The sequence below is a fragment of the Pleurodeles waltl genome, chromosome 3_1 (genome assembly GCF_031143425.1).
Source record: "Pleurodeles waltl isolate 20211129_DDA chromosome 3_1, aPleWal1.hap1.20221129, whole genome shotgun sequence".
NCBI classification, from domain to species: domain Eukaryota; kingdom Metazoa; phylum Chordata; class Amphibia; order Caudata; family Salamandridae; genus Pleurodeles; species Pleurodeles waltl.
In genome coordinates, this window is record NC_090440.1 from 1,917,613,279 (window position 1) to 1,917,631,585 (window position 18,307).

General features: G+C 45.7%; 1 protein-coding gene across 3 annotated transcripts in view; it reads right to left on the reverse strand.

The window, feature by feature from the left end:
• Positions 1-223: 223 nt before the first annotated feature.
• RTN4RL1 (reticulon 4 receptor like 1) overlaps positions 224-18,307 on the reverse strand; it is a 200,626-nt gene continuing 182,542 nt past the window's right edge. For 2 of the 3 annotated variants that reach the window (XM_069226142.1, XM_069226143.1), the window contains exon 2: positions 224-3,764. In XM_069226142.1, coding sequence (XP_069082243.1) covers positions 2,404-3,764 — 1,361 coding nt within the window. In that variant the 3' untranslated portion in view covers positions 224-2,403. Of the gene's footprint in view, positions 3,765-12,692; positions 12,752-18,307 lie in introns of those variants that run through there. The other variant, XM_069226141.1, reaches the window with a different exon arrangement.

Here is an 18,307-nt window from a genome sequence, read left to right on the forward strand (position 1 = left end):
ACCCCGCTCCTCCTGCACTAATGGAGGGGCCTGGCCTCACAGCTGCCGAGTCGCGCAGGCGGCTGTCCTCGACATCCAGCCCGCGCTGGCACAGGTAGCCCAGCTGTGACATCTGGGGGGGATGTGGACAAGTTCCCCCCAAATAGTGGGGAGGTGGGGATCGCCAGTCCTACACGGCAAAGAAAATGACATTTAAGATATTTACAATGATAGAAAAGTCAAGTTGTATTTATTCAAAAATCATTTATTTACGTTTTAAGTAGAAGGTGTATTTCTTTATACAATATCTCGTTTGGAAGGGCATGGTTGTGCCATAACCTGTGTGCAAAGCCCAGGCCACCATGAGCTCTACCTCCTCCCCGCACCCTTAACACAACAAAGACGTGCGCTGTTACCACCGCCTCACTTCTCCACACGCTGTGTCCACCAGTACCAGCCAGTGCACTAATGGAAGGTAGGAGGGGAGCACTTGCTGTAGGGGTGTCCCTGGCCACCTTCAATGGCCGTGACGCTGCCACAACCAAACTTGGGCTTCAAGGACCTTAACACTAGGGTGTGGATGTCGTGGTGGCTCCCTCCACCTCCCTTCTCACTAGCCTTCCCTACATATTTTTGGGCAACCCCCTAAAAAGCATTTCTTCAACCTATGGGTTGGATGGTCCTACTTATGGGTGCCCTAGACACCCCCACTTCATCACAGTGAGGTCAATAGACCTGCTGCACTTTCCCCACTGCTCTAAACTGAGCGACCCTTGCTCATGGCAGAGTAGGAACCCCCGGACTCCTCTGCGCGGAGAAGTGGCTGTGGAAATATGTGCAGGCTCTCATCTGTATAGCTATCATAGAAGGCAGGTCTGTCCCTGCTCCACCAGACAACCTCAAGGATAAGGATTCTGAATTAAGAATGGGGAAAAACACCCACCATGATGTGCAGAAGAGAAAAAACTACTCCCAGTGGCCTTCTACACACCACGCAGCCCCCCTGCAGCCCTACGGGGTCCTGCAGGCCCTGAGTCAAAGATGATGTGGACTGTATTTCCCATTACCTAAACCTCTAATCCTTATCCAATCTAAACTGCACCTGGCCCCATGCCCTGCCCAGGTGCCCTGTCAGAATCCATGTTGTTAAAGGTTATGGGACCTATTTTGCCTACAACATGCCCTTCTAAGAGGCAGATCCATACAGTCATCACAGCAGACATGTTGTGTGCCATCATCCGATGTGTTGTGACCACTAATTCTAGGCTTATCCCTTGCACCCTTCCCTATCATGCTGATAGATGGTGTCCTGTGCATGAGATTTTGCGCTTTGTGTCTTGGGCTTAGTCTCTAGTGCCCTGGCAGCAGTCACTGTCCTGGGTGTAGAAGGATCTTTGGACCTGGGATGACTTGCAGGGTGCTTTGGGAGGTGTGAGGAAGGTGGGCCCCTGCGTTGCTTTTCCCAGAATCGACCCATCCATGAATTGATTCCATTTTGTACTAGACTAGGCCAAGGCGTCCTTAATTTGTAAAGAGAAGATTTGCACACTGTTAATTAGCATGGCTTAGGTATTTATGGTATGGTTAGGGTGCATGGTTAATGTGCATGGGGAGTCTTTGCAGGGTAGACAAAAACCTTTGATCTTGAGAAATGTGAACTTATAAAAGCATTTATGTGCCCAGCTGCCTACCTCAGTCCCCTTCAATCTCCTTCCCACAATTAACACTCATAGCTTTATGCAACCAACCATTCCTCTGGTTGCAGAATACTCCTTTTCCTGTGCAGTCCAGCCTGCACACTCACTCTTTCTCTCATTTTTATATATATATATATATATATGTATAAATATATTTGTATATTATGGCAAGGTATGTCAGAGGCCTTCACGGATTGGACAGTCTTCTGATCAGTTTCAAATGCATTCCCCTCCCCAGTACATATGCTGCAGGTGTCTGACCCGCACTCCTCCAGAGATCCATGTTAGATTTGAGGGGTCGTCATGTTTATTTGGTGGGAGAATGATCCTATTCCCCCAGAATACATGGCATGTCCTGCAAAATCAGGGAGTCACACAGTGCCGGCCCAGCGTCACCCCTTTTACTAATTTGCCCAGAGTTCTAAAGCTGGAATTAAAGAAAAAAGAAAAAAAAAATGAAGCATAATAGCTGACTTCTCCAGAGGTGCTTGGCACGGCAGCATCGTTGACACAGGGCCAACACCAGTTGCGTGCTCCTGGGCGGTGGTAGGTAGAACTCATGTTCTGGTAACAACCAAAATAAATGAACCACTCATTCCCTCTCCTCTCCGTTCACCTGGTGCCAAATCCTCCAAGTACACAAAGGCAAGAGAAGAAAGGAGACGCCGCTGGGCTCTTGAGAAGCAGCGCCAGTCCAGAGCGCCCCTAACCCCTCTCCCAGCCATGATCAGCGTATGATGCCCATCAATAGCAGAAGCAACACCAGCAGAGATGCCCTCACATTAGCACCACCACTGCCAGCCGCTTGTTGCACTCCACTTGGGGGTCGGATGGGGGTCCTACGAGTGCATTTGGCCTTCCTTTTAGGGGACACTGTGGGCATCAGGCCAAAGCTGAACTTTTGCTGGTAATCGGGCACATAATCCTGCAGTTCGTGGGCATTCTTGCTGGAACCCAATGACACAGGTTTGGAAATGCGGTTGCGGTTCTTGAGATGCGTGCAGTTCTTGCCCGTCTTCTTGTGGCCCGGGTGCGGGGCAGCTGGCTCAATGTTATGCAGACTGTGCTCCAAGTCTATGCCGTACCCCTTCTCCTTTGAGGTATGCTGGGAGTGGTGATCTTTATGGGCCACCCTGTCCATGCTGCTGAAGAAGTGTGTTTTAATCTGGTGCTGTGACTCTGTCCCCAAGCACACCATGAAGTCCTCTGCTTTGAAAGCCTTTAGGTCCTTACCCTGCATGTCCTCTGGGGTCTCACATATGACACTAGAGCTGGATCCCCGAAACCTCCGCAGCCAGTCCCACAGTGACCTGGCCTTGCAGTCGCAGTCCCAAGGGTTGCCATTCAACCTGAGGAACTCCAGGGCTGTAAGGTGAGCCAAGCACTCCCCTGGGAGTTCAGAGAGGCTATTGTTAAAGAGGAATAAGGTGGTCAGTCGCTTGAGGTCATGGAAGGCCCGCCGGTGAACCCACTGCAGCTGGTTTTGATGGATCAGTAGCCGATCGAGGTTGATCAAGCCCCGGAAAGTGTTCTGGTGCAGATTCCACAACTTGTTGCCATGGAGAAATAGATGGCTGAGATTCATCAGGTCAACAAAGATATCATCTTGTAGAAACTCAATGTGGTTGTCTTGCAGGTAAAGATACTGAAGGTTGTGTAGACCACTGAATATTCCACTGGGTAGGGAGCTCAGCCCACACTTATAGAGATACAAGGCATGAAGCCTGGACAGGCCCTGGAAGGTCTCTGCTGCCAGGGCCCTCAGGAAGCGGTTGTCTCCCAAGTCAAGTTCTTCCAAGCTGTAGAAGCCATCAAAGGTGGCAGGGTCAATGAAGGTAATGTTGTTGGAGTAGATCCACAGGGTAACCAGGTAGGGGCTGAAGTGCCCTCTGAGGAGCATGGTGATCTGGTTGTTCTGCAGGAAAACCCTCTCACTACTCTCCGGGATGCCCTCCGGGATGGCTGCAAAGTTATGGGCTTGGCAGCTGACAGTCATTGGGGATGGGTAACAAATGCAGTTCACCGGGCAGGAGACGGTCAGATGGATCTCGAGTCCGAGCAGCAGCAGGAAGAGCCCCAGGTAGTCCCCTGCAGGAAGAGAAACAAAAGAAGCTGGGTTATATGATGAAGTATTTCAAGGCCTTTTGGCAAGACTGGCAAACAAAACCTATTTAGCTGAACATGCCACAGAAACTCAAAGCTTCCACTTACACTCGCAATTGCACATTAACAAGTAGCAGTTATAACATGTGAATCATCACAAGAGGACCACCAACTTCAGCAGTAAAATAAAGATCGAAGAATAGGAACCTAATCTCTGCCTCGCACAAAATCTCCTTTTTAGAGTCCAGTACCAGTATCCAAAAGAACGTGGAAAGCAATTTTACACCCACATCACTCTGAGTAAGGCCTGCAAGTATAAGCATGCTGAAGTGACCCCTGGGGCAATAGAAATGGCCAATTGTGAATTGTGTTGTATTGTGAATTACACCTGCCCCCTTTCCTGCGTGCCTTGAGGATCCCCAGGACAGCTGGAATGAGTGGGGACCTGGGAGCTATTTTAGATCTCGCCTACACAGCACATACTGTGTTATGTGAGACATATTGTTTACTATTCAGTGGGCTTACAACCCACCCACAGAATACCACTAGTTATTTTTGTTGTCACTCTCATTTGCAATCTTTTGATTGCTTAGCTCTCATATGCTTCCCTTCCTTTCTTGTGCTAGCTCTTCTGTGAAGCAAAGGCCAAGTACATGTGTTCTTCCCTGTCTTTTTGATTCCTGGACTTTTTTCAACACTGTATTTTTTATAAGCATTTCAGTATTATTCCTGGACATGCAATGTGCTTATCTACTTTTAATGTTAGGATACCGCTGTTGCTTTCACCCTATCTGCACTTTCTATCAATGCTTTAGTTACTGACCCTCACAACTGTACTTCTCCACACCACTGTACTCTATGCTACTGCACTCTATGCTGCTCTACACCACTTCACTCTACGCTACTCTACACCATGCCACTCTGCTCTATGCCACTCTACCTCACTCCACTCTACCACAGTCCACTCTATTGTACGCCATTTCAGTCCACTCTATGCAACTCATCTATTCTACGCCACTCTTCTCCACTCCAATATGCTCCACACAATGTCACTATACATCACTCCACTCTATGCTACTTTGTTCCACACCATTCCACGCCACTTCACTCTACATCACTCTACATCAATCCACTTTATGTTATTATACTCTACGCCACTCCATTCTATTCTGTGCCACTCTTTGCCACTTTACTCCACTCCAAGACACTCTAGTCAATGCCACTCTAAGGCACTCCACACCTTTCTACACCACTTTACTATAGGTCACTTTACTCAATGCCACTCCACTCTTCTCGATGCCACTCCACTCTACTTTACGCCACTTCACTCTACGCCTCTCCACTCTACACCACGCCACTCCACATCACTCCACTCTATTTCACTCCACTCTATGCCAATCTACTGTATGCCACACCACTCTACTACACTCAATTATATTCTATACCACTCTACTTTACTCCACACTATACCATTACAAACCATTTTACGCCACTCTACTCCACTAAACCACTAAACCACTTCTTGCCACTTTACTCCACACCACTCTATGCCACTCCATGCCACTCTACATTATGCCACTCTGCACTACAGCAGTCTCCTCTATACCACTCCATGCCACTCTACACCACTTTATGTCACTCTACTCCACTATATGCCTCTCTACTCTAATCTGTTCCACTCTATTCCATGCCACTCTACATAACTCCACGCCACTCTATGTCATACCAGTCTAGTCCATGCCAATCTACGCTACTCCTCCCCACTCTATTCTACACCACTTTACTCTATAGCACACTATTGTACACCACTCCACTCCTTGCAATGCCCATCTACACCATTCTACTCTTCAGCAGTTCAATCCATGCCACTCCAAACTGCTCTACGCCACTCTATACCACTCTATATCACTCTACTCTACTCTACATCACTCTATTCGCAACCCTGTTCTATACCACTCTACTCAATGCCACTTTATTCCATTCTACGCAACTCTATCTTATGCCACTCCACTCAGTGCCACGCTATGGCAGTCTAATCTATGGCACTCTATGCACTCCACTCTTCGCCACTCTACTTTACACCACTGCACTCTTACTCTTCTCCACACCACTCTACTCTACACCACTCCATTCCACTCCAATCCACTCTACAAAACTCTACTCTGTCACTCTACACCTCTCTACTCTGATATACTGTATGTCACTCTACTGTACGCACTCCACACCACTCTATCCCACTCCAGGTCATGCCACTCCACTCTACTATACACATCTTCACTCTACTGTGCGTCACTCTACTCTATGCCACTCCACTCTAGTCTAAGCTACTCTATGGCACTAACTTTTAGCCTTGTTGAACAGCAGCTATGTGTGCACTAGGAAGGATTCTGAATAGTAAGGAAATATAAACTCCCCAGGCCATGATATTTTCTTTTGAATTAAACAAAATAAATTATGCTTCAGCTGTATAATTTACAAGCTTTGGAAGCCAAATACACTTTTGACGACGACAGTATCATATCTTCTCTTTAGACGGAGTGTGTTGGGCGCTGCCTCTTGCCTTCACACAAATAGTCCAGTCAACGATATACAACTATATACAGCGCATTTCTGCCCTTTCCTGGTGGCGCAGGGTGGTGCAGAAAGACACCTGCACCACAGGGACGTGTAAATAAGCCCCACAGATTGTAAAGATGGGGAAAAGAATGAGGGAAAAACCGTCACAATGAGAGAATGCAGGAACTTCCACGAGAGGGATAATTGGGCAGGGATTGTCTAGTAGTGGATTAAAGAGGGTTGAGGTGGATTTAACACTACCAGCCTTGGTGTTCGGTGAGTCGAAGTTTAACTCAAGCGGCTGCAGGCTTGTGAGCAGAGATTCGGCACCATCACTCGTTCTTTCACAAATTAAGCACTGAGTGCATCAAAAACTGGTAAACTATACCAGGGTCAACTAGGACAGAAAGTAAACTGAGGGCCAAAATAAAAGTGTCCCCCCAGTAGTGAATCAGAGAGTTAAAAGAAAGTTGTCCACCTTCTGCAATTCAGTCAATTTTGAACTGTAAAAGCAAGCTGTACAGGTGTTTTGCAAGGTATGGAAGACTGGATGTATTTGTGCTTGCTGCAGGCAATGTTTGAGGTATTATCAACTAAACCAACAGTAAAAACCGGCGAACCAGCTCACAAAACAGGTTTGCAAATGGCCAAAAAACACAGCCCACTAACTGATCTGGCAGCCCAGCCCTCCTCACACCACCAGTCTACCCTATAGGGCAGTCTGACCCTGACTACCCCTACTGTCTCAGAAGTACTCGCAGATACAGAAAGAGAGCCACTGCCCTCACTGGATTGTCCCAGGAAGACCTTTTCATCTTTCATTGCTTCTGAAGATTGACAAAACGTATAGAAAATTCCTTTGTTCGCCCTTGTCAACAATGCATGCATAAGTCGGACGTTAGGTAGTAAAATTACTAATGTTCTTCATCCATGCTTCCTAGAATTTAACTTGAAGCTGGTAATGCTAATCTCCTCTGAATCTCTATACTTTAGGAATACCCTTCTAATGTCTGCACCCAGGTGTGAATCCAAGAGAAAGTTTACTGACGAGATACCCATTATCATCTGTGTCGAGAAACCTTTAAAGCTTTCTAGTTTCATAATCTGCTAGCATTCCCAAATTCTGAGCTTTGGTATTATTTCACCAACATGTGTCCGTTCGAGTATTACTTGTGCCACCAATGTTTTAATCCTACTCCAGCTGAGAATCGACGTCCATACTGTTCATCCCATTGAACTGGCACTAATGGTCTAAGTAGTGACCAATAATTTCATTTTGCCACTGACATGTTCTCTCCATCCCTTTTTACAATCATACTGCCCTCCTATTACACATCTTAACTATGATGAGGGAATGTTGGGCATGCTACAGAGTAGTCCAGAAGCATCTCAGACACTGTGACACCTACACGCTCAACACATCTTCGGGGGGGTCTCATAATCTGTACAACCATCACACTGAAAGGTCTTCAAGGCACTCATGGTCTGTGACACTGAACCTCCGCATGACCCTGTGGGGTTTCACAGACTGTGATATCTATGGCCTAAAACATCACAGCGTGGTCTTCTGAGGTCTAGCATGCTGATGCTGGCGCATACATTTTCTTATATATTGTGGTATCCACAATCCCCAGTGGACTGTTGGGGGCCTCATATACTACTAAGAGATGTCTTGCACGGTCTCACAGACGGTGACACTTACAAGTTAGAGATATACACTGAAGTCTCATAGGCTGACACCCACCTCCCTATAAGGGTATTTGGCATAGATAGCCGACACCTGAGGGTTTCTGGCTCATATATCCAGCCCCCTAAGAGGTCTGTGGGACTTTCAGTGGGTGCCATACTTGGTTCACTGACTCCCTGACCGGCCACTGGGGTTAAGGCAGATAGTCCCAGATCCCTCAGAGATACCTAGGGTTTGCTGTGTCTTCGTACATTAATAATTAACTCCAAGACTGGCCCGGAGGTCCTCCATACCACCCACCTCATAGGTCTGCTGGTGATGCTGGGCTCTGTGGCATAGGTAGCAAACCTCAGGGGCAGTGGGGTTTGGTGGGACCGCGGCATCGGTGCCGGAACCTGTTCACTTTCAGCACACTGGATTCCAGAGTCTGTCCCAGGCACTTACCTTCAACTTCCATTCTAATTGTGCATTAATTAGCCATTAGCTTAAAGTATTCGGGGCTGATCTGTTATCTTTGGAGGTGTCCGGCCTGATTGCCAGAGTTAGAGGAACAGGATTATTCATTCTGCTCATTAGTGGCTCCTTCCCGGCGTCGCAACCTTCACAGACTAACGAGCAGGGCCTCTTCCCAATGCAATATTAATCAGGCCTGACTGCTTCACGGCCTACCCGTGATGAATCTTCCAGCAGGGCAGCAGAGTGCTGTCAGGTGCCTCTGTAAAGGAGAGGCAAGGGCCCCGCGGGAGCTGGAAGAAGGGTGGTGGCTCCTAGGCCAGGGCTCTGCACAGTAGCGTAGCAAGGATACATGGGCCCTTGTGCAAGCAAGGAAAGTGGCCCCTTAGCGGTTGGGGTTTTAAAATACAGCAGTTTCCAGGGTTCAGTGGGCCCCTCGGGGCTTTGGACCCCGGTTCACTTCACCTGCTGCACCTGTGGTAGCCACGCCCCTGGCTCTGCAATGGGCTACGAGACGGGGACCCCGTAGGGCACGGACGGCAGTGGCGTAACAAAGGCCCCGCTTCCCCTATGGTGCGGGGAGGGGAGCCCGAGCTCCAGGGGGCCCCCTCAGCACAGTACCATGTTTGCGGGCGGCAGCCCCTGACTGGGTCCAAAGGGGGTGGGGCCCCCTCAGGTTTCATTACACCACTGACGGACGGGAGGGTGGAGGCTCCTTACTGGGACTCTTGAAAAGGATAAAGGCCAGTGGCGTAACACAAAGTGATAGGGACCTCTTGGAGAATGTGCTGAGGGGCTTCTGAGACTTCCATATCCCAAGATTATTCATAGATCTTGGGCTGAAAGGTTGCCCCCTTCCCAAAGCCACAGGGGCTGCAGAGGCTGTATTATGCCCCTGAGCAAGGGCCTCTCAGAGACCGACATGGCCGCTCCTAGGTTAGGACCCTGTAATAGGCTATGAGACAGAGGGGTGGAGGCTCTTGACTAGACAAGGCTCTGCAATGGGATATGGTCTGCGAGGCATGGTTCCCATAGGGAACAGGCAGAGGGGTGGAGGCTCTAAGGCTTGGGCTCTGCAGTGAGATGCAGGTTAGAAGGCAAAGGTCGCAGTAGGTGCTGACAGCTACAGTGATGGCAGAACCCTTACAGGGGCTTGACGAGACTGGGAAAAGGGTCGAAGAGGCTATGCAAGAGTCTGGTAAGGATTTCGAACTTCTTAGGCAAGTGATAGGCAGAGTTAAATCTTTTTGAATGGCAGTAGGTGTGATCACTTAGGCAAGGCAAGGGGGTAGAGTTTTTGGCCTGTGGACCCCCAAGGGAATGAAGCCCCCTTAACCCATGTTGTTCTTATCAGATTTAGATTTAAAGCAAGGGACCAGAAGGGGCAAGCAAGATCCTGTAAAGGAATACAAGTCCCAAGTCATGACGACAACCTACAGATAAATACACATTGCAACAGTGGGACGCTCAAGGGAAAGAGAGAGGAAAAGATGAAGATTACAAGTACAGCAACACTAGACTGCTTGGAAAGGAGCAGCAAAAAAATTCAGACTGCTAGGGAAAAGCCTCCCTGGGAATTCCGATTTTAGAGAATTACCTGCAAGGGAAAACAGCCTGGGAAGGATCTGCTAGAGGACAACTTGCAAAATATTAGAGACTGCTACTGTAGGACATGCAAGGGAGTCCGGCTGCTGGGGAAAGACCATGAAAACAACAGAGGGTACCAGGGAATTGCATGCCAAGGGCTTCTTGGGGAACACCTGCAGGCTGCAAGGGGAGTCAAACTGCTGCTAGGTAACTCCATGCAAACGAACAAACTGGTAGGGAAATTAAAAAAGAGACTAGACTCTACCAAGAAAGAGCTTCATGAGACAGTGATGGATGAGTATTCGCCCCAGTGGGAAATGAATGTTAGTTATATTTTCCTCCTGCCTTTAAAAGTAGCATTTGAACCAAAGAACCTAAAACTCAGCTGTCTCAATAAAGACACTGTAGCCACTGCCCTGTTAAACATTTACAAGAAATGTGTCCATGAACAGTAAGTCTGATAGTATCAATTTCCATATTATAAAAAGCACTTGTCAGTAGTAGGGACCAAAAATAAGTGTTCCATTTATTGTACCATAGGTGGAATCCCCTGCAACTACAACAGAACTACATTAAAACATTGCTGCAAGTACCACCGACATCGAAACTTTTTTCATTTTAATTAGCTCCTCGGACCGAAGGTGTCATCCTTTTAAAATGATTTCTGTGGGACACGCGTCTCATATCCTTTTCCCCTCAGCAAGAAAAAAACCCAGCCGACCCCTCTTTGCCATCCAGTCCCCTTAAATTTTTCGCCTGCCTATAAGAAGGTACCCTCAAATGAAAGTACTCATGAAATCTATAGTTCTTGCATCACTGTTAAGGGTTTTAAGAATATATCTGTCATCCAAAACATAACAGCAAAATTATGTTATTTCTCTGATGATTCTACAGCACTTTGGTCTTGTATCGAGTTAGCCTAACACATGTTAAAATGAATTATGTATGGGGAAAAGTAAACAAATGGCCTGACTTATGTGTGCAGCATCTATTTACACATTTCTACCAGCCTCTCCGTTTCAGCTAGACCAGATAATGTAACACATTCAAAAGATCTTGGGCAGGGACAAACTAATTTTACTTTCCCATTGACAAATCTGAAACATTATTAGACTAGACATTTAACAAATCTCTGCTAACTGTACACAGATAAACAACTATGTAGAAAGCAAACAAGGATATACAACCAGTCAACTGCTGGTGGAATTCCTAAAGAAATGTTTATGCGTGAGAATATCAACTACAGACACATTGTGCAATAAGAATATCATTACACAAATATGCCACCAAAATATCAAGAAGTATCTATATGTATGTATAGGTTTACTATTATTACCTCTAGGATATGTATCTTCAAGGTACACATATGTGCAGTTTAGAATAGTAAACCTATACTTACCTACATGTACTTACCTTATAGATATTTTGGTCATCAATGCCTTTGATATATTTGCTTAGTCTAATTTTCAGACATAATCAGAACTGTATGAAGAGGCAACCTAGATCAAGAATGCACCACAATGCCATGGTAGGTGGTGCTATACACATGGGTGTATGTCAGAATATAGTTGACAAAAAATATCAAATGGTATAAGATCTCATTTGGTGTAGATTTCCTACTATTAACTTCAGTAAGGTTATATTCTTTGTAAAAGATATTTATGGCACAATATTTTCGTCAGATGATGTTTAGTCCACACCAGGGGCAGCTACTTCGCAATGACTCGTCTCTCCATGGCTGAGCCAACAGCTGAAAAATAAAACAATATTTTACCATTGTTTTATTTTAAGCTGCTGGCTTAGCCAACATCGGCAGGGAGGGGCGGGCGGGGCTACCCATGGGAGGGAGAAGGAGGAGGAGTGGAATGAGAGCACTAAGTGCACGTTAGTTTGGCCAGCCGTCTTAGGCTGGCCAAACTGACATGCACACTTAGGTTTTTCCAACCCGGCTGTGTTGCACCTGTGTTGGAGAACCTGCACAGACTCCAGTGCATTGTCTGAGCAACAGACCAAGCCGCTCTGAACAATCCTGACGCTGCTCTCAAGCTAGGTATACCATAAGAGCAGGGCAAGGATTGCATGGGGAGCCTGTGCTGGTGTCCCTGAAACTGGTGGGACACCAACACCATCGGAAGAGGAGCGAGGCAGCCGACGGCAGCAGGAACAGGTACTTTTTAAAAAATATTATTTTAACCGCCCCCCACCTTGAGATTTTCCGCAGCCCACCGCTGGTCCACATTATTGTGTTCCAGTGCCTGGTAAAATAATACTGTACTGTGTAGCTAAATCAAGAACCCAGAAATTACTACCATTTGCAAATCTGGACTCCAGTGGACCTTAAATGACCCTCACTGCGTTCAGGAGGTCTTCTCTGAATTGCTTCCCATGCGTCTTCTCCCCCTTTCAACCCCAACGTCCCCTCTGCAGAACATTCTCCCACTCATTTTCTCTTCTCTCATTTCCTTATTCTCTTCTCTAGGCAAAATTTAAATCGCCGGTGTAATTTTGTGTAATATCAGGAATTTAGGATTATGCTTGTTACCGGAAATTACCGAAATTATACAATTTCACATAATTACGTCACCATAGTGCATAATTACTTGAAAGCAAAAGAAACAAATTTCACACACCCCTGCTGTCTTCTCCCATTTTGCCGCTGGAGTTCAGGCCATTTCCTCTCCTCTGTTGTTTAGACCTCTCTCCCTGTTGTCTCTCCTCCCCTGTTCTTACATCTCATTCCCCTCCTCGCCTCTCCCCCGGTCCCGGGGCTTTCTACCGCCGCACCTCCCCGCCCGCCCTGCTCTGGTATATTCCATGTAAACAGCGCTGCTCAGGTGCGAGGCCCTCCGGGAGCGGTATAATGAGCCCACGGGCACCCTGGGAGTTGGGCCTATGTTTACTGGCGAAGCACGCAGGGCTGTGCGCCTCTTCGGGGATTGCCGCCGGACCTATTATTTCAAGAAACCTCACCCTTAATATGAGAGGAGATATACAGCGCTTTATCTTTTTATTCTGAATTATCGCTTCCACTGAATGGGGCGCCGGGCACATTACAAGAAATAATAAAAACTGAATAAAACGCACTATATTAAAACCATAAAATAAAGGCCCCAGGGGAAAGATGGCGACGGTTCTGAAGATATTTCAGCGAGCGGAGTGTTGCAAAACAAGCGCCATGTTGAAACTGAGAATAATTGCTGCTTACTGGAGCGGTCAGAGGTGTCTCACCTGGAGAGCCTCTCCCTGAAGGATATGGGGGGTGGGGGGGAGACAAGTAAGGTGACCCCTCTCTCCAAACATTTTAAGCATATTGGCGATAAATGCAGTGGCAATTAAACGTGGCTTTATTACCCTTCTCAGTAGCAGGATGGAAAGAATGAAAAGACGAAAAATTTCTGCCAGGAACGGAGCTCAAACAGACAGCTCTCTGCAGTTTTCGCTTTAACCACCTGAGCCATCTTACTGACTAGACGCATAGCTCCACATTAAGTAAGACTCTTGTAATGCTCATGGCCATAAGGGTCACCTTCTGATGACGCACAACCACTGGACTGCGCTGAGAGGCTAGCTGCCCACTAGATGACAGAGAGGCACTAGCTACTTCTGAGAACCTAACACCACACTAGCTCCTTTCATAACACCACACCACTGTGCCCTTTCTAAAAACACTGGCCGCCCTCTGTAACAATAGCTTCTCTCTTTAACAACACAACACTAGCTGCCCTCCATAACACCACAACACTTCCCTTTGTAACAACACTAGCTGCTTTCTGTAACAATAGATACTCTCCCTAACCAAACAGCACTAGATGCCCTCCACAAAACAATGCAACCCACTTGCTCTTTGTAGCCCAGCGTGAGCGGCTCTGCATAAGATAATGCAGCACTAACTGTCCTCTGTTGGCCAACGCAACACCAGCTGCTCTACGTAAACAAATACAGGCCTGACTGTACCACATAAATCAATGCGACACTCGTAGCCCTATAAGTCTACACTAGCAGCTGAATGTAAGACAATGGACAACTAGTGGCCCTCCCTATCCCAACAGAACCCTTTGAGCTGCTGTTTTCCAGCAGAGGCTATCCACCCTAGACCACAGATTGGCTTAGAACACACTTACATAAGCTGTCAAAACTCCCACGTCATTCTATTGGAGATGTCAGTCTAAAACAGGTGGAGTGCCAATGACTTCTTGATTCAGGCAAATATTGCTTTTGAGGTGTGGCAAACATCAGTGCTTTAAAAGGGCAGGTACTCTCCGGTACGGATCTGCAATTCTCAGCACTGCTAAAATACATTGAATGGGTGAGTACTGGCATTTCACAGAAGGAAAGAGGTGGTCTAAACCAGTGGTTCCCAACCTTTTGACTCCTGAGGACCCCCACTGAATCACTACTAGAAGCCGGGGACCCCCAAGCAATTTGTACAATTTAAATTTCAAACATTAAAAACGTAATTCACACAAAATACATAAACAAGTACACATCAAACAAATACTCAAATTGCTAATGATATAATTATTTTATATTGAAAAAAATATGCAAAAATCTAAACATTTTAATGGGAAGGTGGGTGCTGCATCTTGGCAACTAACCTTTCAATATATGGTTTTGTTTAGGAAGGCTGAATCCTCAGGTCAGATTCTACATCTTCCAGGCGATTTCTGTTTTTATTTTTTAGGTATATAAGATGTGAGAAAGCTTTTTTCACATAAATGTGGTGGGGAATGGAAGTAAAACCACAAGAGCCTCTCATATCGCCATAACCTTTCTGTCACATGTAATTCATTTGTTATATAGCACCTCTCATACTCTTTACAGGGGACTACAAAGTGCAGGATTTACATGTCATCAACACTGGTAGGCATTTTCTCAGAGAGCTTGGTCTGGAAAAGCACAAACTCAGGTTCCAGAACATAACAGTGGTTAGCGTTGACTTTAATAATAAGAATATATTTGTGCGAAAGCAAACCCTTTTTTTTAGCAGCATAAGGATAATGAGAGACTGGGAAAAACAAACTTTCTAATTTGTGCCATGCAATTTGCATGCAGCTCTTAATGGCAGTTCATAGCTCACTCTGCTATGTTATGATTGTAATTTATAAACTGCATAGTAACAAAAGAATCTCTGTAACAAAAGCAGTAACCCACTGTCCTATGCACATAAAATACAGTTCTTTGTGGCAGGCATATTAACCATCTGTGCTACCTTAGATGAGTCAGAACTGCCACTAGACAAAACTCCCATCTTGCTCCAGCAGGTACATTAATCACCAGAGTTCTTTTATGTTCTCTGGAAAGCTGCTGGTTGTACATTGAACTTTGAGGGCCTTTACATTGCTGCACAAATAAAAACAGTAACTTTTAGAGGCCCCAGCTGGAGAAGTGCCTTTCTCCCATCCCAGGCCTGCGGACCCCCTGGGAATGTGTCACGGACCCCTGGGGGTCCGCGGACCACAGGTTGGGAACCGCTGGTCTAAACAGTAATGTTGCTGCACTTCTATATTTCGATTTAAAGCACTGCACCATTGTAAAATGTGTTGTAGTCTCCATCACCACATTATGCTAGCCTCAACCATGGGCACACTTATCTGTGCACACACACTTATAGGATGGCAGGACATGGCCTCTCATTTCATATAATTGGACATTTTGTGTTTGACAAGATAAAACCCTCTGAAAACTTACTTTAACCAGGCACTCACAGTCACAGTATTGCATGTGCGCTCACACACATATAAAGAGCACTCTGCACGCTCACTGTACACACACTAATGGTTTCAGAGGATTTAGTCATCTGAACATAATACTAACCTGGCACTCACACTCACTTGTTGGCAGGACGTACCACACTGACCTGCTCTTGTATGACTTGTACACTCACACTGAGCCATGCACCCAATTGTGCACTAACAGTTTGGCAAAAATGTATTTCATTCCTATTCTGTTGCATTCACACTCACAGTTTGGTAGACCCTTGCACATTTGGTATTGCCAGGGTCCTTGGAATTATGCAATTCTGCGGCTGCAGTTTTTTCTGCATAATTATGTATTTGCTGTGTTTGCCACACAATCTATCATCTCCTGCATACTCAGGTATACTGCAGATTGTAATAAAAAAAAATTCTAGCTCATACGGTTCAAAAGTCACTAAAAACTTAACAACAAGTTTGCATGCAGCGAACAGCCCTTCGTAAAGGTCAACTGGTCTTGTTTCAGTAGCTTATTTCTGTATTTGGTTGTAAAACAGGTATTAATGACGTGAAATATTTGCCCAGACAGTATTATGTGTATAAATTACAAAAGTAATAAAGTAACACTATAAAAAAATGTCCCCCATTATGCTGCATAATGTGCCTTTTCTTGCTGCATAATTTAATTAAACCTACCACATAATTGTGTACTCCCCTGAAGCATAATTCCAATGGTCTTGGATATAGCTGTGTATTCAAATTCACAAATTGGCAGAACCCACACCACTGCCCCCTTGTAGCAGGTTTACTCACACTCATACTCAAGGATTGATAGAACTTGGCCCTCTGCAGGTTTATAACAGTGCATTCACGCTCACAGCTTGACAGGACATAGGTTTCTGCTTTGTGTAACTGCACACTCTTCCTCAGAGTTTAACACGACTAAGCCATGTGAATACTCAATGCAGTAGCGCACTCACAATGAGACACTGGCAGGACTTACACCACTGCACACTTGCGTTGCATGTGCACTCACTCTCAAGGGTTAACAACACTTAGCCTGTGCACACCAAGGCCCATATTTATACTTTTTTAGCGCCGCATTTGCGTCATTTGTTGACGCAAAAGCAGCGCAAACTTACAAAATACAATTATATTTTGTAAGTTTGCGCCGCTTTTGCATAAAAAAATGACACAAATGCTGTGCAAAAAAATAGTATAAATATGGGCCTGATTTTCACAGGGCCTTCACACTTGTAGCTCGAAGGGCATACACCTCTGTTTTTGTTATAGTAACTTTACTCTTACAATCATAGTTTTACAGGATTAGGCTATTTGAATACTTTATGACACTGCACACTCACAACAGGTTCATCTTAAGGATTTTTGGGGCCCCCGGGCAAGACCTATTATGGCACCCTCTGTTCAGAAAAACTTTACTCCTTTTCAAATGATCCAGGCCTTCCTGATTCCGACCAATATTGAATTATAGTTTGAACTTCCAGAAGCAGAGGCACACCATAGATAAAAGTGCTAGAGCGTATACATATTACACATCTATGAGAAAAAGGCACATTCAGGCACTTTCCCCAAGTGCTATGTGGTGGCTTTGTCCTTACTTATAGTGTAGATTACTCACTGTGTCATACATGTCCCTCCTTGTATCACCCAGCAGCAAATGGAAAACACATTGAATGTACAGGGCAAGATGCACCCAAGTGCCTGCTCCCAGTAGGGTGTCTGGTCCTCTTGAAGTGGGACAATGCCAGACTGGTAGAGGTGGTCAGCAAGAGAGATGTTGAGGTGTAGAAAGATGAGAGGATGATATGCGACTCCTACCTACCCTTGTAACCCTCATTGTCTTATGTGCCATTTTCTGTACATTGATTTACAGATTTGTATAATATATTGTCTGCAAAATGTGTGTGTGTGTGTGTGTGTGATACAAAGTGCTCGGGCATACTATGTAGGGATGAGTAGCTTATTAAAAAAATTAAAAAACAAATTAGTAAGTGCTTCTTAAAACATTATTTGCGTAATTACTCAGATAGACAACTACCTCTGACATTCTTGCAGTGCATGCATTTCTCTTACAAGGGTCGAACAAAGTCAAAAACCTGAATCCATATCAGATTCTCCCAAGTACTTGTGAAATGATAACAAGCTGTGTACCTTAGCTTCCCTCCATTGCATTGGAATCTAGGTGTAAGGCTCCACATAGCGCCCAGCCAGGATGACATTGGAACAAATAGATGACCCTTTAAATCAGACCTTTGTGTTGGACTCAGCAGGAAGTGAAAATAAGTGAAAGTAAGAAAGTCTCCTGTGATTTGTTGCTCTGAACGGAAAACAGACATTGTGCGGGCGCTGCTAAACGTGTCTCAGTGTTGGCAAATTACACTGAGACAAATTCAGCATATTTCACTGGGGCCAGCCCGGATCATGCCTCTGGTGCAATAATAGCTGCTGGAACCCCTCATTTTAAACACTGCCTGGAGGTGAGTGAATGGTAGCCAAGTGTTTCCTGAGTAGCATCATTGGTTTGGGACAGA